At 36.0% G+C, this 27,177-nt stretch overlaps 1 protein-coding gene across 1 annotated transcript in view; it reads left to right on the top strand.

The window, feature by feature from the left end:
- The window catches only part of LOC105390918 (transcription factor SPT20 homolog), a 66,795-nt gene extending 50,410 nt beyond the window's left edge, over positions 1–16,385 (top strand). Inside the window, exons 2-6 of the mRNA XM_048622041.1 lie at positions 1,786–1,925; positions 12,863–12,921; positions 13,321–13,564; positions 14,644–14,880; positions 15,093–16,385. Of these exons, the coding sequence (XP_048477998.1) occupies positions 1,786–1,925; positions 12,863–12,921; positions 13,321–13,564; positions 14,644–14,880; positions 15,093–16,316 (1,904 nt within the window). The 3' untranslated portion in view covers positions 16,317–16,385. The remainder of the gene's footprint in view (positions 1–1,785; positions 1,926–12,862; positions 12,922–13,320; positions 13,565–14,643; positions 14,881–15,092) is intronic.
- The last annotated feature ends 10,792 nt before the right edge of the window (positions 16,386–27,177 follow it).

Below are 27,177 nucleotides of genomic sequence, written 5' to 3'. Positions count from 1 at the left end.
ACAGTAATGGAAGTCAAAAAGGGGTGTAGATACAAATAAAATTATTGAACTTACACATAGGTACCTTACCTACTTCATAATGTTTTAGTAATTTCTGCAGGTACCTCTACATCCTTACATTTAAAAGTAGTTTCTGTAACTTTTAATAATCACGTCTCGTGGTTTAATATCGCGATCGCCCGTGACTGCCAATGTTGCCGTGCCACAGTGAACGGTGTATACTAGAATGGACCTCTCAACTCGCCGCTCGGCTATTTTGACCCAATTCCCACAAAAATCAAAATGTCCGACAGAATACTTGCGCTGGACTATTACAAGGCCATTATTTTCTCGGGTCCGAGCTTATAATTGTTTCAAATTCAGTCTAAAACGTGACTCACTACTTTCTCTCTTGTTTTATGAGGAATTTAGCTTAGATTTTGCCGAGTTATTACGAGTTTTTGATGAATTAGAGTATTGTTAAACGTGAAACACCTTTTTATATTCGTCAGCGTGTTTCTTAGCTTCTTATAGGTATGTAGAGTACCTAAATAAAAAAATAATACCAGCAATAACCAACAGAAATAATTAAAATAATCTGTATACGTGAATATTTAAGAATTTAAATAACATAACTGTAGTAAGTGAAATGGGATAATCCTTGTGAATCTATTTATATTTTATGAATGATAAATTTCATATTATTTACACGCAAAAACGGAACAAAACATATCCCCAGGGGTTCTTGATCTGATATCTGATCGTCCTCAATTGATTCTACTGCCCGGCTGTAAAAGACCTCATTTCGTTTGGTTCAAGAAACGTTTATTAGGGAATAACAAACCGGTAGCCCTGTTTTTCGGCTTTAAGTAGATAGAGATTCACACAGATCAAAGGCATCCTCGGCTAACTCTTATTGTGTCGAGAATTAATGAAATATTGTCGATTGGTGCTGGTAGACGAAAAGTTATACCTAGTGGGAGCAATTCCAATCAATATCATCATAAAATATACATAGGTACTCTCACGCTTTGTAATGTACAGTCAACTGCATAAGTAGCTGTACACTTTTGTACCTTGTCAAACTCACAAACTGTCTATTCAAACATTGATTGTTATGTAGTCAGTTTGACAAGGTACAAAAGTGTATAGCTACTTATGCAGCTGAGCGTACAGACGTTTTATTGCTGTACTTATCTATGTTTTCACAATAATTTCCAAAAACAAAATTAATTTTAAATTTTGTAAAATATTTTTTTCATTGCATTGAATTTCTGCTTTTAAAAAAAAAGAACTAACAGTTAACATTTTCTATTTATTACTATTAAATGTGTGATGGATTCGTGGTGTTGTAATAAGTTCCTTTAGCCGAACTTTTATAGCCGAATTTAATAAGATCCCAGCCATGGAAATAACAGTAAGAGAGAGATACTTACAGAAATTGGCAAGGAAGCTGTTACTGTTACCACCCCTACTAAATCACTGAACAGCGAATCTAAATTCTCGTTTGGTCATTTCTACTTATATTATTCTTGTTAACTCTCTTTTCAATTATCAAAATAAGGTTTTTTAATACTTAAATTTTTTGCATAGGAAGGCATAGCATAAAAACTTAAAAGTTTTTTTAATGAAAAATCCCGCACATACCTACTCAACTATGTGTAAACTAAAACTGAAATCACGAAAACTTCACAACTAAGATTTTTCCGGCAGTATTAATATGTTTCCTCGAATAAAAAATTAAAAAGTAGTTCATTCATTAGTTCATTAGTTTTTTAAACTAAAAATATTTTCTTTTCTTTTCAGCTGTACTAGCGTGCGCCTACGCCGCCGAAGAGACAAAGAAGGAAGATGCGGCCGACCCCGCGCTGAACAAGGACAAACGACAGACGCAGGAGGACACCGCTCAGACACACTACGTCTACAGGAGCGCCAGGAAACAGCAGGTTAGCCCTATACTTAATCAATGATTAACTAATTTGATTAATAATTTTGATCCTTAAATCCTACTGGAGATACTTTTAATGTTACTTATAATAAGTTTTAAGTCTTATAAAAGCTTTTAAGATACCTATGAATTCCGATTATGCTAGTTTTATGTTATCCTGGTTATTTTATGTAAGTTACACGAAGTTTCTCTGAAGACTCTATCTCGTAGGTATTTCCAAATATAGGAAATCAGATTTTAAAATAACAAAAAATGCGCAGAATAAATACAAACCATATAAACACACGTATTATATTTATACAAATATACCTACATGCCTTTTGTTTATAGGATATTGTATAGAAAGTCCAAAATGACAGAGTTAATAATATCGGTCCTAACCATTGAGTATGAATGGTCGCCTGAGTCCGCGTTGTTCTATGGTCCTAACACAAAAGCCGTGCTGCATAAATTGTGTGCAGCCTACACCCAGATTAGATAGATGTTTAAATTCACATTTAACCTTTTACAACACCCTGTTATTACCCGTCACCTGTATAAATGTGTAGCATTATAATAGCACAATAAATTATACTGTTGATACACTTTAAAATGGCACCTTAATCACCATACCACACGATTTGTCAAGTGCCACTTACTATCGATCGACGCTATGCGGTAATGCAAAAAAAACATACATTACAGATTTACTAGCTGTATTAACGTAATGTTTTGCTTAACAGCAGTAATAGTAAATGGTTTTTATTGCTACGACGACGCTACATAAAAACGAAAATCTACTATGCGTATAAATTTATCTAAATAAATTACTTTCCTTGAAACGTGTTTCTCTCATAACAAAAGGAAAGTGACGTTTTAATTTTTGCTTACACTGGTTAAGGCTTTTGGCATGAGTTATTGACTATCTTATTCACAAAATTATTGTTCTTAATCAAATCTTTTATGTATTTATCGTATAAAACTTTGTGTAGATTTACATTTCATTCTCTGTATTTGAATATTTGACTGTTGAAATTTAACTTCATTATATAACAATCACGGGCAATGAAAAAGTTCCACTCACAAAATTCCGACACCAAACAACCCAAATGATTTCAAACAAATTTTAATTCAAAATTTGAACAAAATATTACCGTTTTTAGTTGGTAATATCCTGATTCTCTGATAAATGTACTTCAATGTTGCAGAAGGCGTCATTAAGCTAGCCTTTTCGGTTTAGGAGTAATTTGGTGTTTTTCCGAGTGGAACCTTTTCATTGCCCGTGAGTGTATAATGCGTGTTTTGTTTCTTTACTCTCAATAGCTCATTAGACAGTAATTTTTATGTCATCTTGGTAAATACGAGTACCGGCCAATCATTACAGCTTCCACATGTAACTATATTAGTACAATCTGGCACCTTAATCGGTAGGCAGGTACCCATTGAATACAATTTATGCTTACCGAACGACCGACGGACGTAACCTGCACCTATGATTTATAGATTTACCGGAAAGGTCGAATGTAAACAGCCTATAATGTTACAATTATGTTGTGATAGGTCAGTCATTAACGTTGCATCAGACATATTAATCCATAAAACGTACTTACGCTCTAATAGCAGGGACTCCTCACTTACTTGGCTGTAATTTCTAAAGCTGTAAAATCGATTAATAAGGATTAAAATGTCAAATCTATTCAAGGTATTTCTTAGCTTTTGATAGTAAGTAAAGGTTGTGTTTTTTATATGAAAACAATCTTACCTCTTCAAATGTTAACACTAGATAAACTAAACCCTTTAAGTAAATAAACATAAAAAAAAACAGTTTTTTTTTCAGTATTTGAGCTATTATTCCACCCAGTTTGACTATTTTGTCCCTGAGGCAAACGGGAATCTAAGTCGAAACCGCATATTTAGTATCTAATAACGGCACACAAAGTGCATACGTGATTATTATGATAACTAAATACTCAATAGAAACATTTTAGCCTCACAAAGCTACTTCCTATCGCATCTCGAAGCTCAGTCGGCCTAATGGACGGCCATTAGACCTAATTCAATTATTGTGAGTAGCTACATATTCGTGAGTCCCTTTACTCACGTCGCCAATTACAGGTCCCGTATTGAACACGAGAATAGAGGTGATTTTGTGCAATGATTTTTTTATTACTATTTTGAGCTTAGCAAGAAATTTAGTGGGTGGTACCGAGTACTAACTTGTTCTTCTATGCTCTAGCGTGTCGCATCTAGCGGCAGCATGTTGTTTAACTATTCATTCCTTCGTCCGTGCAAAGCCACAAACAAAATATTGGAAGTCGTACAACAAAAGTTAAAACGAGCTTAGTCTAGTTACTAATTATTATTCGGTGGGTGAGTTCCCCTTTTCATACTTTTAAACTCCCGTATACATATAATCTAATTTACAGGTTTTTTATACTAATTGGTGTTCCCATTTGATGCTAAATAACTTATATCCAATAAGCGTTATAACTGCTGTGTGATCAAGTTGCAACAGTAGCGAATACCCATCGATCACTGAAGCAGAAAATGTTTGAAATAAACGTCTTACTTGCTCTAAACGAGAACGTATTGATAGTGCCACAATCTTATCTGTTCCGGTGGCGACTTCGCTGTGATCGAATCCAGTGATGCCATCGATTAAATTTTGCCTATTTCTGGTTTAAACGACAATGCATTTCTGCTATTACCTATTGTTATAATTAGGTAAGTACATTCATAAGTATAGATAAATCAAAATATAGGGTCGATAGTAAATGAAAGAGGATATAATATATCAAACGACATTTGTTGTATGGAAAATTTGTTTACGGCGAACAGAAATAAAATTAGTTCTGATTATGTTCTGATATAGGACATTAAATCTAGATTACAATGGTATAGGTAATATAGTATGTGGGTCCTGGGAATAACGAGATACGACTTAAAAAAACTATTAATTATTATTTTTGAACACATTATTTAACATTTTTAAAGTAAATAAGAGCATACAATTAAAAGAAATTCAGACAGTGTGCAAAGGTTAATTCATCATCATCATCATCATCATCACGACCCATCACGTCCCCACTGCTGGGGCACGGGTCTCCTTCCAAAGGCTAATTGCCAAAAAGCAATTTCTTTCTGCCAACTCTTGATAGGTTGGGAAAACAATGACATGTCATAAATCATCATTATTTCGTCTAAAATCGCTGCAGATGCGAGAAATTCTTCTTGGTATACTGCATAAGATTTAAAGTATCATGTCATATCCTCACACCTGTAATCAAAGAAAAATAAAGATTATATACTTTTCATCACGAGTATCACGACTATTCACGACCCATCCCGTCCCCACTGCTGGGGCACGGGCCTCTCCGCTCTCGGGAAAATATTTAATAAAATTACATGGAGTATATGGGTAAAATTATTCGTCATATTTGGCAACACTAACCTGTAGCCGCTGCAACTCGTTCTTCCAATTTTTCAAACGGAATTAAAGGCGCCTGAATATGTTATTCTTCCTGCATAAAAGCCAATATATATAGTACTACTTTTCTTGCATCACATTACAGCGCTTTTGGCATTATTTCACCCAGAAAATCACAAAACAAATTAAATAACGTAGCGTCAGCCTCTTCGCAGAAATTGACAACTCAAATAACGCACAGAGTATGAAATGAAGTTTGACAATGACGTCTCGTTAGTTGCACATTTTGACCACCGGAACAGATAAGATTGTGGCACTAAGTGGATAGAGTAATCAATCATGTCACTGAGATGTGTTTGCAACACAGACTGCCGCTTCACCCATAGACACTAGACATAGAGCGCAGATAATCATTATAGTTTAGTTTTTGCAGTTTGTAATTTGTTTACATTTATGGAAAAGGGGGGTGTTGTAAGTTTATCGTGTATGTGTGTAAATGTCTGCAGAAGCGTAGCCCTCAAATGGTTGAATCGATTTTCATTGAATTTTTGGATCATAGATAATGTTAACCCACTCTTCTTAGCCAAAGTTTTGAGAAAGAGTTACTTGAGAAAATTTATTCACTTAAATCATACCCTATTTGTAATAAGTATTTCAATCCCATAACATAGAATGCATACAGATAAGTGGTTTACACACACTAGGTACTACAGTAGGTACCTACATTGGGAAGGATCTCAGCAACAGATTGTGGACAAGGCCCTTTCACTCCATTGCCCTACAAACAGTCACGCTCTGGTCACTTAGAGACCTAAACATTAGTAACAGCTCCTTATATAACCTATACCTAGGTCCTATTTATTAAATGTCGACAAATTGGTTTGTGTTCTGAGATCTTGTTGCATTGAAAACGATTAGACTTGGAACTAGCTTAATATAGTAACAATGTTGTAAGTAGGTCCCTAAGGCTACCTATACATTCGGGACGTTAAGTAAAATACGGGAAAAGAATTACATTACAAAACTAAAACAGTTAGTAAGTACCTACCTATGTATGTTTTGTAAGTCTATATTTTGGTACGCTGCAATCTAGTCTCTATCTCGTTACATTATACCTCGTTTCAGCTAAGATAACTGTGACAGTTCACAATTTTCCAAATTACACAGAAATGTGTGTCAATTAATTACATATCATTGGATACGACTTAGTCCTACAATAGATCTATAGAAATTAATTATTATGGGATATCTCCAAACGAAACGTCACAGGAATCATCTTTGCTGAAACGAGGTATATAGACGTACCGATATTATAATATCGCGCTCTATTTATTTATTTATGTACAAAAGGTGGACTTAATGCTTAAAGCATTTTCTACCAGCCAACCTACAACCTCTAACGACAGCTCTCCGAAACTTCGTATTTCGTAAAGAAAAGATTGCCCCTGATCGGTGTCTACTTGTAAGTTGTAATAAAATTAAAGCACATTTGTTGCCATTATAATAATACCCAATGACCGAACTACAATGGAACATACCTTTCTAAACTGCAGATACATTATACATCCGCATTACAAAACACAGAACCACTTACATTTGCCAGTAACATTAAATAGAGAATAATTTTGCATGGTGTTGGCTGTAGGTTACTCCAGATTACTATGGTTATCAGGGTTCCGCAAACCAAAGGTTGAAACGGTTAGTGACGTCATCCACACGAACAATTTATACATCTTGATCTACAGGGTGTTGCAATAGAGCCGAAAGGGTGACTCAGAGAAAAATTATGAACAACTTTTTTAAGACCTTTGAAAATTAGCGTAAACGGAAAAATCGGTTCTACCTGCCTGTCTCAATAGTTACGGACCAACTAAAAAAATACTGACCATTGTTACATTTTAAATATCCCACTAGGTACTACATTACATAAACTAGCTAAGTACTCGGCTGGCTATTAATTCCTCATTGTTGTTCTACATTTAATTTGCATGCGATAACTTTTCTACACTTTAACGAGCAAACATTATTCGACGTCAAAGTATGTAATCGCAACATTTAGTACAGTTCACGTAACTTGACCAATTTTCTAAAGTAATTTTTCCATTTTTTAATGTACTTAAGCAGCACTTGGCTTATTTTTTCTGAAAACTGTATATTGGCCTAGAAGCAAACATCCACTGTATCATTCTCTCGTGCAGATATTGTTAATTTTCAGGCAGTGATTTACGATTTCAGTGAAACGATTATTTGTCATCTTCTGTGAACCAAAGTATGCTTTTAATACAATAAGCATTTTATAGCGAAAGTAAAGGAGACTATGCTTTGCAGTCGTTAAGTGTTGACTAATTTTATTTCCTCTATTAAATACATGTCCGATTGCTATGATTAGGTATAGATTGCTCGCTAAGTATTGTTCAATTAATTGTTATAGTTACCTAATTGTTATTGCAATAAAATTTATCGGTTAAAATTACATAATACAGGGTTGCGGATTACCAAACCACGTGATCATAAAGTAATAGTAGTATTTATTAAAGAAATAATAAATAAATAAATAATAATTTATTTCATAGCCAAGCTTAAACTTAAGTACAAAAATCAAAGTTAACAAGCATAGATTTAGGCTGTAAGCAATATGCATCAATACTGTGTCCCCTGATACTCAAACTTGGTAAAAACCTGTAAGATGAGGATCAGTGGTCACTCACCGAGCTAGTACACAAAAGTAGTTAGGTAGTAACTTATCAAAATAACATTATTTCGTTTTTTTTTCTGTTTAGATATTTCGATAATAGATCAAAATGTTTTAATAATTTTCTCTATATTTTGATCTTATCTTGCGTTAAATCCACCTTTGTACACTCAATGCTGTTCAATAAATAGGTAACTACTTAATAAAATGCAAGAATCATAAAACTAAATAAGGATGTGCCATATTGGCGCAACCAAAGACATCGATCGTATTTCCTTTGACAGACCGCATCCGTGGATTGCACATCGCAGCTTCTAATAGCAGCTTCGGAGCGCCACTGTAACAACTGGTTGCCATCTGTGGCGACAATTACCCTGCAACTGATAATAATACGGTGCCGCGTTGGGACCGGCGCCATTTTGATTTAAGGACTACCAATCGAATTGGCTTATTTTTGCAGAATGATCTTTGCGCATTCATTTTGGATTGGCTAGTGCTTTTAAAGTCCACCAGAATTTTATACAAGCGTTTTTCCGTAATGTTTATCAACGGTAAACAAATTTTAAAGCGTAGCACCTATGTTCCAGTATCTACATAGATGGTAGTTGCATTTTATTCGGCAACGACCGACCGTATTTTGTTTTTAAAATTAATTTGTAGATGACCGTAAAAATTCATGAGTTTCTAATGTAGGTAAGTACAAAGTTTGCGAACAATCAATAAACTACTTGTGCAAACCATCACGCTATCGATCGCTAAACACATATAATTAAAAACCAATAAATGCTTAAAAGTCCAATAAGCGTTTGAAAATGGCAGTTAAAATCGTGTAAGACACGGGAAATCCTAATTGCATGTACAAGTGTCTCGGTTCTAAAAGTAGTTGCGACAACGGATGCAACAGTTAATAATACGTCTCCACTGTCAAGCGGGTAGCAGAGTGTGCGGTGTCGCAACGTGCGAAGACAGCTTCGAACGTTACAACGATAATAATAACGGTTATTTAGCGCACTCGTTCGTGCACGTCACTATTTGGAGCATTTATAAGTAGGTGCAATTTTAGACGGAAATAGTCAACATTAGATGTTTTCAAAACTGCTTTTACATAGTTTTTTTGGTATTAAGTAGTATATGAACCCTATGTTGATCACACTATTATTAAATTTATTTCTATCAAAAATATGACCGTCGCGTACTCGCGTCGCAGTGATTCGTCATCAACGAAGGGAAGGAAACAGAAATACGTTTCCGTCTACAATATTAGCATGGATATTGCTTCGTCTAATACAAAGTAACAGGTAGGTATATAATATTGTGTCCTTGATCGCAATATTCGTGATCGTAATGTAGGAGTAGGCTGACAGCCTCTATCCATAAATCAGATTAATTTACCAGAGTAGCGTGATATACCTACAATACTCGGTGTTGCAAAAGTGGGATACTAGCCGAATGAGGGTGACTCATTCTAAACATCTTTTTGGAAATGTATACATTTAAGACTCTGCAAGTTATGCTTAAAAATGGATCCCATGCTCTCAAGATGGAAAAAAGCATAACATAACAGCAACAAAATTCATTGATTCATGGGCACTATGAGACAGAAATATTAGGGAGTGCAACGGTGTTGGTCGGGTAATTAGGTTTTTCATTCAGGTATTTATTGATAGCTATATAGCTTATGGTTGGTAAATTATTTTCCGTAACTTATGCAAAGTTCGTTCCAATAAAATGCTATATTTTTTGTTCACACTATACAATACTTACAGTAGGTTAGTAAAAATACTGAATTTAAGTATAAAAGCTGCTTAAAATACAAAGTTTTGAACATGAAAGCTAAAGGAAATACAGCAAATAATGTGAATTCCGGTCTGTTCACCCGCCCCCAACCGCCGCCGCTGCCGCTGTCCCTTTTAGTCTGTTCAACCGAGAAATTACGCGGCACTCGGGAACTTTGTGACGAACCATAGGGCCCATATATCTTGTTTTGCAAACAGATGTTGCCCTCTTGTATACCTAAGTAGGTTTTCGGTTCTTTTTAAATGACAGTTATACTGTATTCATTCTTATTTGGCGTAAAAGGTAAACAATCTTTACTTGTGTGTCTTTTTAATTAAAATACTATTAAACAAAATATAAACTACGGCCAAAATAAATGGTTTAATTACGAATTCAAACATTTCTGCTTGTAAGTATTTCATTTGTCATTATGTTTTATTTTATAACTTAGCTTTTAAATTAATTCAAATAAAAACACTCCAAGATTGCTCAAAATCTACGACAAGTAAGAAAAAATACATTATACATAATATATGCATTTGATTATTAGCATTCACGAGCACTGAAAAAAATCCAGTGACATAAATATAATTAAGTATAGAATGTCCGTAGTCGAGCGGGCCTCAGTGATCGTAACTGATCGCTGAGGTTAAGCAACAACTGACACGGTCAGCCATTGGATGGGTGACCAATTTCAAGTGGTGCTTTTCTGGACGCTTCCGTGCTTCGGACGGCACGTTAAGCCGTGGGTCCCGGTTGCTGCTTCGGTAGCAGTCGTTAAGCCTAGTAAGAGGCCTTCGGGCGGCTTGAAAACATCTGACAGTCGGGTTGCCCACTTACCCGACAACTCTCTCAGCACAAGCTTGCTTGTGTTGGGGTCCACCACCCCGCACTAGGCCAGCGTGGTGGACTAGGCCTAAAACCCTTCCTTCATTGGAAGGAGACCCGTGCCCCAGCAGTGGGGACGTAATGGGTCGTGATGATGATAGAATGTCAATGGCAGGTGGAACTGGAGATTGCTCGTGAGTGTATTTTATGAGTACACATTGTATTAAGTCTGAGTTTTATCCAATTTTTGTGGCATATGTTATTTTTCAATTTTTGTGTGTTCCAAAGTTCAAGAGCAATGGGAAATACTCTTTGAACTTGAAAGCTTCATAAGGCGTTAATAAGTTGCCTTTTATAAGCTTTTATTTAGGTATCAATACTTAAAAAAACATGCGAGATTGCAGCAACAGTACTTAAAGCACTTAGATGTGTATTATGATAAGTATTTTCTTCTATGGTGATATTTTATTTCGATTTGTAGTTAGGTACTATCACAAAGATAAGGTAAGTACAGGTAAGTCCTCAAAGATCATTTAGATACTCTTGGGTAACGATGAAGATTGCATAATTATCTATTTTACATGCAATCTTATATCTTAAATGTGCACATAAATAACGACTAACGAAGTCGCTCAAGATATATAGACCTAGATAGAGATCTTATGTGGTTTAAGAAAACATTGCTAGGTATTTGGTGTTATCGGTACCTAACAGTTGGCATTTGAAAGAAGTAGAAGGTTTGGTAGAAAGGAGTTTATAGTAGTATGTAGTCGTAGCCGTATTATGTAAGAAGAAAAACTTGGGTGGACAGGAACAAAAATGCAAGATCTTTAAAAAGTTTAGACACAACCTACTTACGTACAGGCACTATAAATCTGTAGATACATGTGTGTTGACGCAACATAATCTATTTTTAAAATAGTTTAAATAGGAGAAACAAAATTAGGTACTGTGTGGGATGAAATAAATCAAACTTTTCTCATATAAAGTTAAGTTTAATGATATTATACAAACATGAATATGGATGCTGTTTTTAGAGTGAAGTTAAAATAGGCACTGCTAAAGTTTGAAGAGGAAAGGTAATTCGTATTTTAAATAGAAATAAAATATGTTTCGCTCATTATCTCTTCCATCCAAAGGTTGTCTGGTAGAGATTGCTATAAGCAATAAGGCCGCCTTTTTGTACTGTTGTTATGTTATTTTTAAGTTTTATTTTGTATTGATTCTGTTTTTTTGGTGCAAATAAAGAGGATTTTATTGTATTGTATTGTATTGTATATGTACATAAGCTTGACCGTTTTAACTGGTTGTGGCATAACATTACTTGTATAAAAACACAAACATCGGAAATACACATTTTATATCTGCCCAGCTAGGGAAATAACTAATGAATGTACCAATGAGTTATTTTAACTTATGTACAATGTATAGTTGTATACCATCGCTCTTACGGTGAAGGCCTGCCTACCTGCCTATTTAATCTAATTTTATGAAAATATTATGTTTTATATGTTTGTAAGTACTTATAATTTGCATACCGAACAATCGGTGAGACTTGCCTGACACTATTTATTAATGTAAGACCCTGAACCTAATTATTGTACCCATGTTTCTAGCAAATAAATAAATCTGAATCTGAAGGAAAACATCGTGAGAAAACCTGCATATCTAGATTTAACCCACCAACCCGCAGTGGAACAGCGGCAGCGTGGTGGGAAATGGTCCAAGCTTAGGAAGGCTGTTTAGACCTTGGGGATATGCACAAAGGTTTCACTCGAGAGAGCCAGGTGCAGGTACTTACACCCCCACAGAGAATAGAATAAAATAGAATAGAGAAATAACCCTTACTGAGGTAAAAAAAATGAATAAATTATAAAATATGTCACGTTTTATTTAACTTTAATTTAATTATAATTATACCTAAGTTTAGTTTAGTATCTATAGAATTATATCGTTCATGGTCATGAGTTTTTGAATTTTGATCAACTTATAAATATAGTAAGTAAAATATCTTGCCGGAAAAAGACGAAATCTCCATGTTTCTCACTATTACAGTACGGTGTTTATCGCTTGTCACGTACACTTGTTTAACCTACCGCAATATGTTAAATTTACTACCTAGGCTGACCTGTAAAGTCCCGTTTCCGATTTCATAACATTATACTTACCTAAGTATAAAATGTTTTAATGCTGATGAGAGTGATGCTAATGCTAGTTTATCTGTTAATTACAGGAACAGGTGGCCCCAGTTGAAGAATCTCAGGAGGAAGACAGAGTAGCATCGGCATCCAAGTAAATATTCATAATTATTAATTACCTACTATTATTTAAGTTATACTCGTATTACCTATTCGGTTGGCACGTTAGGTCATGGGTCATCAAGCCTAGTCAGAGGCATTGGTGCTGTATGAATACATGCCCCAGCTGTTTGTTGATGGACATGGACATCAATCGACACAAACATTGAACACCCAAGACCGGAGTACAAACAAAATCAAACCCGGGACCTTCAGCGTAGCAGTCAGGTTCACATGATCACCCCATCTAGTACCTATACCGAAAGGATTATCGCACACAAAACAAAACTGCGAGCAACGAAAAAGTTCCATCTGCCATTGCCGTTCCATATGTCACCGGGACTTATTCATTGCTAGTGCATTACGAGTCTACAAACCACTTCTCTCCCCACAGCCACGAGCAGTACCGCCCCGGCCAAGTCATCTCTCTCACAGGCCAGGAGTTGTTAGAGCTGCAGCAGGAGAGGAAAGCCCCGGCGCTGGTGAGCGCGGCGCAGCTTCAGCATCTGCAGCAGTATTACCAGCAGGAGAAGAGCCAGCAGTACCAGCAGGAGAAGCAGGGGCAGCAGTTCTACCAGCAGGAGAAGCAAGGGCTGGTGCCGCAGTTCTACTATGTGGATCCGCAGCAGGCTAGACAGGTATGCTCGTGACTGTAATTAAAGGGGATATTAGAAGGCCTAGCATGGGGCGCAAGACGTGAACTTCATGACGTGACAAAAGTTGTCCGTCGCACTCGCTCTCGAAGCCGCGCGATGTGAGTCAGCGCGACGCTAAACCTTTGTCACGTATCGCTTGTGTATCGCAAGAAACCGCACCATGCGGTAAACTTGTATGCTATATACATACCTATAGTCGAGTTTTTTTAAATATAATGTTAAATTTTTCGGGGCTAAGAAGCAGAACTTATTAAGAAGAATCTTATTAGGCTATATATGAATATATAGTTAGTAATATATCTACGCACTTAAGGATACATTCAGAAACACATTTAAACTGATTGATAAATCTAATAAACTACAATTGTACTTCCTTACTTTCTCTATCTACACACCATTGGGTTTTTCATCGTGTTAACGAGGATAGTAAAGTTATTGCTACGCTTTTATAACTTAAAGATTACAGAACTCGAGTGCGATTCGCTAGATAATTATGTCATGACTTATATTGTGCTACTATCACCTAGCCTAAATCTAAGCTGTAATTAGGCCCACATTTTTTTACATAACTTTATTTCGTAAGGAGCTGATTACTGAGCCAGATAGGGTGCCGTGTGAGGAAGTGGCTGAGGAGTTATGATGACACTAATTAGAGTTACATTCCTTTGTTTTACACAAGGGTTTAGTGTACCTGTCCTATACTTAGGTGTTACATGGGATTATGGAATCCTAGTTGTTGTTTTAGTGTTATGTGGTGTAAGGTAGGTTCTACTGTTACAATACTTACCTATATAGTAGTGTGCTTAGGATCAGTACTTCTCAATATCCTCGGTTATGACTTATTATAAAAACAAAGCTAGAAGTCAATCTCCATTATTTGTGTTCTCCGTGATAACAATAGGATTGCCTAATTTATAGAAATTGAATATGCTATAGATTTAAATCTTAGAATTATTGTGCTGTATTACTTACCTTTGTCAAATTCAATCGTCCTTTAGAATCCAGACGCACTCGTAAACAAAAATATTATGTTGTAGTAATCAGGTACCGTCTTTTTCCAGCCCGCTTCCCACACGGTGATCGTGAGGCCTTCGTCCTCAGTGAACGGCGGGGAGGCATCAGTGGGCGCGGCTCTGTCTGTCAGTGACTCTGGAGCCAGCCACAATCACAATGCTGTCACATCCTTCGATGACGAGCTGCTGGCGTTCCTCGGACAAGGCCAGGATTCGAAGACTGCTGCTTACCTGACGCAAGCCCCCGCGCAACCCGTCGCCAGTGTTGCCCCTCAATACCAGCAGGTAGATATAGTGAAATTTAACCGACTTACTATTGGAATGCATGTATGCTAGGTCCATGAAAAGGTCCAGCTTAAGTGATATATTATCAACTTTACAAGGCAGACAGTGACTGAGGACTAATCTGACTATATAATCATTTGACCCCACCTTTTCCATATCATAATAAATCTATTAAAAAAAACTTACCATTATTTATGTGCTTTTCTTTTCAGATTGACCGATACATCACTAAAGTGCAGCCGACTAAGAAGCCACAGTCGCCGAAACTCCGAGCGAAAGTGCACGTCAACCCACCTCAGTCCGCGACGGCTCCCCAGCAGTACCTGATCGAAACCACAAACAACGTCCAACAGCACGTGAAGCTGCCTCAGCCCCAGCTGAATGCCCAGCCCCAGTACAGGTTCCTGCACCCGCAGCCTCAAGCCAAACCCACGCAAACCCTCCGATACGTCACCATTCCACAGCCGCAAGCCATACAACCAACGTCTTCAGTTCCTCAGTTTGCCTTCTACAGTCAGCCTGAAACTCATCAACTTCAAGGCCACCAGAATCAAGGACTCAAGGTAGTCGCTGCCCCCAAGCTGCAACAACCTCGCACCCAGTTGACATACCGATTCGTGCCCCAGTACGTCTCACAGCCACAACAGCAGCCGCTGCAAGAAGTGGCCCAGAAGCAGTTCCGATACATCGAGGCCCGTCCTCAAGCCACGGCCGTTCCTCAACAAGCACACAAAGAACAGGCCAGAATCCCCGCATCCAGCATTGACAGGCCTGTCACTTACCTGAAGCGTTACCCTGAATCCGAAAAGCCGCGCACTGTTAAAATCTACGACCAGAACTACCCTGAGGGCCTGACCGTTGTCCAGAGGCCACAGCACCAACAGTTTGCCAATGACCAGTACTACCTGAGATCCCTCGCCCAGAGGCCGTCCGAGCCCCGTCAGCCTCAGCTCCGTTACGAAATTCCTCAATACTCCTTGAACATGGAAAAGTTCGTGGAACAGCTGGCCGAGCAACAGACGTCCAAACCTCCTCACTCGTCCATCTACGTGAGCAAGAACTTGGTACCTAAGAAGGTGGCTCACCAGCACAGCGTGAGGATAGAGGAGCAGGTGGAAGGGACTCAACAGCCGCAGAGAGCTCATCAAGGAGAGAAGGTCGAGCACGTGAACCTCGAGCAGCACGGGCAGAGCTTGGACGAGAGGCGCGCGCAACTGCCGCCGCCTAAGAACAACAAGGCGTATACTCCTGAAGAGTTTGCTGCCCTGGTAGCTGCCGGGTACTCCGTGACCCCGGTGCCGGTGGGCTCGCTCGGCTCTCAGGCGGCGCAGTCCCGGTCCTCTCTCGAGACAGTCCAGGTCCCCCAACAACGGCAACCACTCAGGCGTCACCAGTACTACCCGCTAATAAGGTCAGAAGAAGGAGACCGACCCTAAACGCACCGCCCTTTTGTAAATAATGTTAGATATGTGAATTACTCTAAGAAATAAATGTGATAAAAGATTTTTAAAGTTGTCTTTGTTATGATAATGCCTCTACTTCGTTACTTCGAGTACCTACTCTTTACTTTGTGATAGTCGTGTATAAAGTATGGTTTGTTGCATTCACAGAAGAATACAATACTTATACAATATCAATAGATAAGCACCGAATTCAATTCGGAACTTATGTAATATTATTTTGAGCGATAGAAAATGGCATAAACTCTCTATACTTCCAATGTTACCCGCTATATCCTATAATATTCATGACATTCGAGGAAGTTTTACCTACGATAGGCCCTTATAGTGCGACAAACTTATCTGTTCCGGTGAGAGCGAACTAAATTGATCCATATCTCATTATTTACTAATGAATTATGTATTGATATAGATTAGATGAGTTTACTGAAACCACAAGAGTGAATTACCACTACTGGCAAACTTAAAATCTTATAGAATGAAGAAATATTACACATTTACGTGAGCTGTCACCGGAACAGATAAGTTTGTGGCACTATACATAATTATACTTATAAATAAGTTAGTTTTTGTTCCGAGCGTGGCCGCCTAACACTCCACCCCAATTACTTTACTAATAAGCTGCGAAAGACATTAACAAGGATGAGATTCTATTCTTTCTACTTACTTACTACATACTGTAATATAGAATAGGTGGGAAGAGATTTGATCAAACATGCCTCAATCTATACAAAAGAATACTGTTATAATGTGTGTGTTAGTATATTTGTGACGAATTTATGAGATATAGACAATTTACTTTAAAATATTTTCTAAATCTAACTTTTTCGTTATTGAAAGCTTATACTTTACTAATACCCAAGTTTACTTAAATACTTTACAATTAAATTATAACGTTCCTTTCATTCCTAGCGGCAATGCCTAGGTACAACAAAGGTTTCAGGTTTCTATAAGTCAGAGCTTCCAATTAGAGACTTGTGGTTTAAGCTGTGCAGTCGAGGTGCCAGCCATTAGTGCAACAAACAATGTTGTGAAACATAGCAGGTACCAGCTATATAGGCATATATGTATAATAGTGCACATATCTATAAATTAAAATAAATATCTATCTCAGAAGTTAGAGAAGTACCTGGTGGTCTTAACATGATTACTTTTGTAGGTATTAAGGTAGAGAGTCCATATTTCGCGGTATTCAAAATGGCGTCCTTATTTCGAGTTATATTTATTTTCATGATTATAACTTATTTTAATAGGTTTGGATACTCTAAAATTACATTTAATCGTTCATTATCTTTAACTGAAACTACTTGATGTAGTAAATATGTTTAAAATTGCCTAAAATTACTAAAAACTCATGTAATGTGCCGTGAGGGCGACGCCGCCATGTTTTTCATACAAACGCGACCCGGCTTACGTAAGGCCAGCCATATTTAATAATTGTGTTTTTTAATATTTATACGACGTTTAACTTTGTAAATAGTTTATATTTAGTTTATTATATTCTTATACTTACATTAAATTTAAATTTTAACTCTTTTTAAACTAATTTAACCCCTTTAAACTCAAAAACAAAATACCTCGGTATAAGGGCCTGATTTTTATACGTTGTTCCTAACTCCGAGGTACCCTCGGTATAAGGAAAAATACTATGTCATGATTTTTAGCTTATAACTTTACAAATAATAACATTTGAAGTATATGCTTGATTACATAATAATAATGATGAACGTGACAAGCTTATAACCTAATTCGGCGGTACAAAATATCCTCTACGAATCTTAATATGACACGATAATTGTTGACGCAAAAAACATGGTTACCTAGAAAACCTTAACTTAGTATGTATATTTGAAATGATAAAAAACAGTGTTATTTTATCGCTATTAACGTAAGTGATACATATTTTTACCAATATTTTATGTATGATTTGAGTAACATATCTATGTTGTTTCTAAATCGATAATTTGATAACTCGAAATATGGATTATTAAAATACTTGCTGAACCCCTAATATGGAGTATGACATTTTACATAGGTAGGTACCTCGGAAATCGGAATATGACTACATCACACCTTCGCAGTGTCATCCGATGCCGTCATCAAACCATAAAATCAAGATGAATTAGCGACTTTCTTCCTAAATATAAAAGGGGTGTGGATAGATATGCCTGACTTTACGAAACTACTACTAGATACTACCTACTTATTACTCTTTATAAAAGAAGAAAGAAAGAAATTTGTAGACGTAAAACTTTATTTGGGTGAATAAAATAACACACACGACGGTTGAGTTTTTATAACACTTATATACACAATTGCCTAATTTCATTTCTGTATTTTATTTCCATTATCCTTCTACTTCGAGGTCTGATGGCCGTTGTAATATTGTTATCCCAGAATTCCCAGATAAATGAATGTCCTGTATACTGCATTTCATGTTTGGTTTAGGGGTCTGGTTGATTTTTTCATTTTCTTGTTGTTGTCACTGAAAAATAAAGTAAGTAGGTAAATTGTATGGATAGTTGACAGAATTAAGCTTATCCTTATAAGTTGGTACCCATTTTCACAAAACTTAGTGAGTTTAGAAACGAAAACGCTAGAACAAAAACCTAGGTTAGTAACTAAACTGATGCCAAATTACTGATAAAAACATAAAAATATTTCCATTTCACGTAATTTCCTAAAATAATTCGCACACAAGCTTACCTTATCGATTTTCCAATTGCATATTGCAAATACAAACATAATAATTTAATAAAAGATGTTTGTTTTCTAAGACTTAACAAAAATACTTTCAAAGAATAGCGGCAAACTTTTCGGCGGAAAATTTAACATGGCGCCGGCGCGCCTCCAGTCCAGCGCGCATGCGCCATAGAGATGTACCTAGTGCAATGTTCCTTGCTTCCGACCTATGCTTGAATGAAAAAATAATCGATGCTGGATCGATTCCTGGGTAGATACTTTTATTATAATCATATTCGTTTATGGTAAATACATTAGGTACTCATCGGAAATTAGTACTGATAAGGTATTTGGCTTTTGTAAGTATTCGATACTTTTCCTCATCCCTTACACATCTACTTTTATTACGTATCATCAACTTTTAAACATTTAAGTAAGAACATAAAATATCGTGGAAAAATTTTAGACCTTACTTAGATAAAAACTATATTAAAAAATGTTTAAATCATTCGAGTTCAATAATCGATTATAGTCGATTACTGTCACTATTTCATCAATTTACCCCATCTCTACTCTATTTTTTTTTTAATCGCTTGGAGAAGTCCATAGAACATCATAGAAGCATTATGAATATTTTTTCTAGCCAATGTTACCAGTTGCAATAATGAATTATGAAAATGTTACATAAATAATAGAAATTATCACGAAAACCAATATAAATGGAGAGTATTTAATTCTTTTCATTATTTTCAACTACTATTTAGAATAATTAAATTTATTTGGAGTACTTTAAGGTTAAAAAAGTATATCGATATTTTCGATTGTAATTTCCTTATGTTCATGGCCACACCCATGGAGCCACTGACAGGACTAACTCGGAATATGGAACAAGCTACCTCGGTATATGGAAGAAACCATAATCCTACCTCGGTATTAGGGCAAATCGACATGTGTAATAAATTATATTTTTTTAAGTATTATTAATGTGTTATCAATGAATCTGTGTTAAGAAATATAAAATTTAACGTATATTCTTACAGAAGACAATATTTCACATCAATATTGATGGTTACAAATGCTTATTTTTCTTACTTACTTTCAAATGTTGTGATTTACCTCGGAATAAGGACGCGATACCTTATACTGAATACAATCTAGAAATATAATAAAAACTACTTTTGGTTAATCACTAATTTAAGTTTTACCATTATGCAACAAATGACTGTAGTAATATAATTATTTACAGCTTATTTAAAGTCGCCACACCTGGCGCGACCATTTCGCAAATTAATAACTAACTTTTACGGGCTTGTAAAGTTGCCATTGTGGAAACTTTTCTTGTTAACTGATTTAAATGGAACGGTTTTGGGTAACAATTCGCTTCGGTTCACCCTATTTTTTATTGTTTACTGATTATGGCTTCCTTGGGTGCTTTACGGTTTTACCTCGGGGTGCTTGAAATGAGTGACGTATCGTAATGTACCTAATTTAGGCGCACCCTGGGTAGCTAGGGCTATTCTGACTGGCTAATCTGATTATAGTTGACAGAAAGAGTTTGCGATCGGAGGGTCTAGTACAGGTTTGATACTTTGCCGAAAACTATAAAAGTTTACATTTTCTCGCATACAAAGTGGCGCCCCTAGCAGAAACTGTCATGAAACTTTAGACAGATATGCAGGTGACAGAAGAAAATCAAAAATTTTTTCGTTTTCGTAAATTGCAATACCCGTACTAGAGGCCCGGAGGCCTGTACTATGGGTGTCAGAAAGCTCATACAGTTACCTATAGAAAAAGTCGCATATAGCTAGATATAAACATACTCTAGATAATCAGCAATCAGATGCAAGGAAAATACAAATGCTGAGCATACAAAATGTTGTTTGGCCTGGGTGGTATTCGAACCTGCGGCCCCATACTCAGCAAGCAGGTACACTAACCACGGACTACCATAGTGTCGTTAAACATGGTTAGTTCTGTGGTACTAAAACTAAAGCAATATCCCACAAAATCATTTAGTTTATTACTCTACTAAAGAAACATTGTATTTTTTATATCTTTATTGTGATACAAAGTCTCTGTAAGCAATTTTAATCACTCCCAAGTTTTCCTGAAAATTGTTAGTCAGGTACGCTTTAAAGTATACCAATTTCTTTCTCAAAATTCAAACTAGAGCACAAGTGGCTTACCAATTCAATTGCCGAGACGTCTTGTGACACTCACGATGTTCTTACACATCACTTGCTGGCACGATTCCTATACGTACCAGCCATTTTACCAGGCCCCTGGTAAGCACCGGTTTGAATGAAATTGTTCTTTATTGCTTAGTATTAAAATACACCAGATTTAACAAGTATATGAACAGAGGACATAGTTTAGTGAACGGCCTGTGCACGTAAAAAGTAGGATGTGATGAAAATTTTACTTTTTGCAGTTCCCTACGATATAATTGACAACATTTCAAATAAAATGCTCACCGATTTTATTTTATTTTCGACGAGATATCACAAATTTAGATGACCCGTATTTTTTTATTTCTTAATATTTCTATGTTTTAATATATTTTTTTGATTTCAAAGTTCAAAATATTTTTAGTATGAGTGACGTCACGTCGAGGCTTGGGATAAAAATATTTTCGTTGCCTGCCTAACCTAAAAAAAAAAAGTTGGATGACATTAACTTGACATGAACAAGGACCAATCAGCTTCAACTTCAACTTTATTTTGTGGCAAGGACCAATCACGTACTTCCGTCATTGACAAGGACACATAAAAGTGACAGACATTTGAGTGATGTTTGTCATTGTCATTGTCAAAGTGACATAACATGTTTTTTTGTTGTTTATGTTTTAGAAGTAAAAGCCCGTTTAATTATTATGCCACATCGTGGTGTCACGAATGATAATTTAGATTTTTATGTTTTTCTCTGAAATAAATCAAAAGAAAAATCGGAAACATTTTTTTTTGTGAATATTAGAGCCATATCTCTAAATGGTTTTCGAATTTCAACTGTATAAAATTTTGAAATGTTGTCAATTAAAGTATTTGAGTGATGTACAGCATTATTGAATGTAAATTCCGGGCCTGTGCACCCATTTTATTTTGACTTATACATGCCATACTTATACACAAATCATTATTTTTTTAATAACTATAATTTTAATATTTAATCATTGTTTTTATTATTAACCTGAAAAGCCCGTACAAAATAGTATAACAACCAAACTCAATAAGCGGACGGACATAAATCCCGGTAGGTAGAGGAAATACATAAAAAAATACAATATAACGAAAGAAAAAAAGAGTCTGGATTTTGTTTTCGGATTCATCAAATAAACGTTGATTTCGATAGTACAAGTACACGTCAAAAAAGTCAACAGAGAAAATTACCAGGAACACGAGGTAAAAAATATACTCCAATATTTTTACGTAGCCCAGTGTAATTGAATTCTCATTCACAGGAGCCGTCCTGTAAGCCCCAACTCAATTAAATTTTCCAATAGTTTCAGAGTGGGTTTCCAGAATTAACCCTCAACCTAACACTATCAATCTATTGATCTGGCTCGTAAAAATTATGATATAGAAGTCAATTAAGAAGAAAAACATAGGGGATGGGACGGCAAATTTACATAGAAAACTAAATTATATAAGGTGTTGCCATACTGGTAAAATAACTAGGCGGCAATCTGGGCCCAAAGTCTAAAAATATGTAATACACAACAAATCATGCCATTGAGACTTAACTTCAATCGTCAAAGACTACCAAATAACTGTCAGATAATGAAATTTACTGTTGTTTTCATGCAATTGACATCCATAATAATTAGCAGATCTGCGGCCTTGTTGTTCAGAATGAGCCCCTGAGTCACCCGTTTCTGCTTACTTGGTATGGTAACTTTTGGAACACCCTGTAAATGGGCAATTATATTGGGGAGTGACTAAGAATTCATTTTGAATAAAATATTAAAAGCTGAAGAAGCAAAAGTATAATTTTGAAAACTCTGAATATTTTATTTAATTGGGACGAAATAAATGAGCCTCTTAACGTCTCGTCTGTTATCAAACCACCCTAATGAAGCATTTAACGACGACGTCTTTTGATAAAATATGCAATTATAATGCGAAACCACAAATACTTATTATATTAAGTAAGATAAAATGAGTCACATCGTAAGAAGGCAAGTTAGTCGAGACTTTTTAGTAAGTATTTGAAGTTTTGGAAAGAAGCTATAACGTAAATACCTTTGCGCATTGCAAAATGCATGTAATGCCACGTTGGTCGTCCGCACAATGAAAATTATTTAATTCTGTGTTAAATTAAATGTAATGATGTTTTGATATATAGGTTGCATCCACATAATTTCAAAAGTTGTTTAGAATCAGCACCTTACGGCTTTCGTAACAGCAATAGCAAAAAGCTGCCAAAGAGGATTTTGCCTTTTTAGTCAGACACCGATAAGTCAGTAGTCGCAGTGTAGTGTTGAATGAGCATAAAGTGCGCTTATTTCCGGGCATTTGTACAAATTTAACGATTGAACAATAACATCGGTCAAAAGTACTATCAATGCCAGAAGCAGCTAGGTACAGTCAGCTGCATAAGTAGCTATACACTTTTGTACCGTATCAAACTGCCTACTAAACAAAAAGACAATGTTTGAATGAATGAACAGGCAGTTAGTGAGTTTGACAAGGTTCAAAAGTGTATAGATAGCTACTTATGCAGCTGACTGTACTTCTAGTATTGGCCGCTCTTACATCAAGCATTAATCCCTCTCATTTACCTCTTTAATGCTTCGAATAAATAAACTTCGAATAAATAAATGCTTGCAGGCCAGCCGTTGGGCCGCAGTGTGTAGGCGTTTGGTATGAATAGGCGTAGGCGATAGAACCTCCCTTATAGTTGGAGCTAAAAGGATTTCAGTGTGAACGTTCACGAGGAAAACTTTTAAATATGGCACTGTTTGTTTTTATTTCAGTTAGTACTGCATTGAATCCGCAGTGGTTAATTATTTTAACGATATCAATGGTCGTAGTACCTACACTGTACTTGTTATTCTATGGTAGGTCTAGGTACCTACTAACGATATCGTTGGAAGTAACATGAAGAGGACTCATTATTTAAGATGTAAGTACATTTGTGTATAAAAACGTATCTTTGCCATTGTTAATGTTTAATAATTATTAATAATGTAACTACACTAAATAAGAACATTAACAGCATGTTGGCCACAACGCTGCCATCCCCGTAGTAAATATTTGTTTATGTTAAAAGTCCAGTCTTGTAATTCGGACAGCAGACAAAAAAGAAATAACATTAATTTACATAAACAAGCAGTGGGCGACTCTGCATTCAGCTTCAGAGCGTCCAATTTGTCGTGATTGCGTCTGTGTCGTGTGAGACGTGGACGTGTCCAGCCTAGCATTTATCGACGTACCGATTTTATTCCATAAAAAAACATGCTTAGTACATACGAACAGCCGCCATAGAACAACGCGGACTCGGGTGTACCCTCATGACAGCCGCTGTGTTGAAATAAACCATTCAATAATTGAATACATTAATTATGTCTCACAATTTTTTATTCAAAATAAGATATAGGATTGAAGCTGCACCGAACGTGTATACGGAAGAGGCTCTTTTCTTGGATCTCCTTACAGTATAGTGTATGTGTATGTGTAGTGCCACAAACTTATCTGTTCCGGTGACAGCTCACATAAATGTTTAATATTTCTTAATTCTATAAGATTTTAAGTTTGCTCGTATTGTTAATTCGCTCTTGCGGTGTTAATAAACCCATCTAATCTTTTACAATATACAATTCATTAGTGAGTAATAAGATATGGATCAATTTAGTTCGGTCTCACCGGAACAGATAAGTTTATTGTCGCACTATAAGTATGTTTGTCACAATGTTTTCATAACGATATTAATTTAAGAAAAAGAAAAGTAAAGGTTTTTCAATGAAATACTATTTGAACCAGTAAGTCATTAGGATTAGGAAAGTACTTCAACAATGTAAAAAATACGTGAGAAGATGATAGTTGTTCGTGACAATCGCAGATTCGACCTTTCCATACTTTATTAGAAGTTTTTATGTCGAAGTCGAAGTTTTTAGGACTTGGGATAAAAGGTCCTTGTTCATCAGATAACTTGACCCAAAAGTTATGAATTGAGGGCCTTTTTACTTCTTCATATTTGTTTTAATGTGTCCTTAGCTTTTTCCTTAAAACCGTTCAAAAAGTATTCTAGATATCATCAACCTCATTGCCATTTGGTTAACTTTCTTTGGAAATGGGAGGGGTAAAGAACCTACAATTTTATTAATAAACAGATATGTTCTTTATAAAATACCTTGTCTATTCGCTACAATAATCTTATTGTCCGTACCTACAACAACGTCATTCAAAGCGCTTGCGATGGCGCTGTGTAGATAAAGAATACTAGAACAGGGAGCACTCGCGTTAACAACAGCACATTCGTCCAGACACGGCTCAAGCTTTAACGACGAATTTGATTAATACAATACTTATGGTAGTTATGGTATCCAACACAAATATTTTCCAAAACAATTTTTTTTGGTGTTGTGATGTGTGTAGGATGGGACCTGATGGTTTTCCTGAAATATTTATAAGTCTTGATTCTTGATTGTATAATAGCCATTAATCATGTTGATTAAACTTACTCTGTCAGTACCGGAAACCGGAAATGTCGTGGTCAAAGACTTGTAAAAACGGTTTTCGTAAAAACGTAAATTTCATTTCTTTTCATTTCAAACGTAGGACTGACTAAACAATACTTTTACTACTTAATAAAAAAAATTAAGTACCTAATTATTCAATTATTGTTTTATTCCACAGAGTTAGGGCTAGATATATTAATTACCTGCCTTGCTTTTTTTTAATTCATTCCAAATAGATAATGCTGCTGATCATATTTTTTCAGACAAAATGGTATCGAATTCCGAAGTATTACTGGGAAAAGCGCCCGCCTGCGTTTGATACAGCATCACAAACAATCGAGCTTAGAAAACTGGAACGGTCTTTATTGTTAGTATTCCACATAAAGAAAACGCTCTCTCTATCGCTTTGTTATACACAATATTCAAGTTAATATAATATTGTTGGACTTACCTTCGACAATTCATAATTTTGTTATCTTCAACCAAGTCCATTTTCCAAAAAACACATTCTAGACAGCCGGTGCAGATTGAAGACAAGTTATTGTTACAAGAGACATTATATTTTATGTGAGGCAATATTTTATACCTTTTTCACACCTCAACCTCTTTTTAGACAGAGTTTGTCAGGGTTCCAAAGGTTAAAACGGTTATTGATGTCTAATCTCAAGTTAAGTTAAATAGATTTAGGACTCCTAGGAACAAACACATTCACAGGTACTTACTTTAAGTAAATTTTTAAATAAGTAATTTACCTACCGGGTAAAAACGCAATCAAACCGGTCATCAAAGAACTTATATATGTCGTAGGCATCTGGTTTAATCTCCTTTTTGATTGAACCACTAGCCCGTTCATTGGATGACACTATTCAGTTGTATGACTAAAAGAGAACTCGTCAAGTCATTGATTGTAACGTTCGACGTCTTGACTGAACGTCATTCAGCGAAGTCGTTGAATGGGATATATAATGCTATAGCAACTTTGCAATGTCTGGTTAGGGTGAACATGACCAGATAAGAGTCAACAAAAAGACTATGTTACAAAGCTCTTATCTCACAAATTAACTAAACAATAACAATAAACGTACCTTCATATTGTTGTTCATTATTATCCAGTTTCGCCACATTTTTTTCTTTGAAACTATCCGCCCGTGGCGTTATAATAGGTAAATCCATGTTGTCACACTATTTTAACAGAAATAACGCACTTCAAAGCTAATTTATTTGCAAAAAACTAACAATACAGGTGCTTTTTGTGTCAGCTGTTAGCTGTTAGACGCCATATTTGTTTTATTCACCACCTGACTGATTTTAAGTCAGCTAACTAGTTGGACGTTTTGTGACGCTTGTACAATCAACGTTCGGCCTAGTCATACAATTGAATAGCGCCATCCAATGAACGGGCTAGTGGTTCAATCAAAAAGGAGATTAAACCAGATGCCTGCGCCATATATCGTAAAAAATGGAAACGGCTTCCTACTG

Source organism: Plutella xylostella, chromosome 7 (assembly GCF_932276165.1).
Source record: "Plutella xylostella chromosome 7, ilPluXylo3.1, whole genome shotgun sequence".
NCBI classification, from domain to species: domain Eukaryota; kingdom Metazoa; phylum Arthropoda; class Insecta; order Lepidoptera; family Plutellidae; genus Plutella; species Plutella xylostella.
Note: the sequence above shows the minus strand (reverse complement) of the source record. Positions and strands in the feature narration are given on the sequence as shown.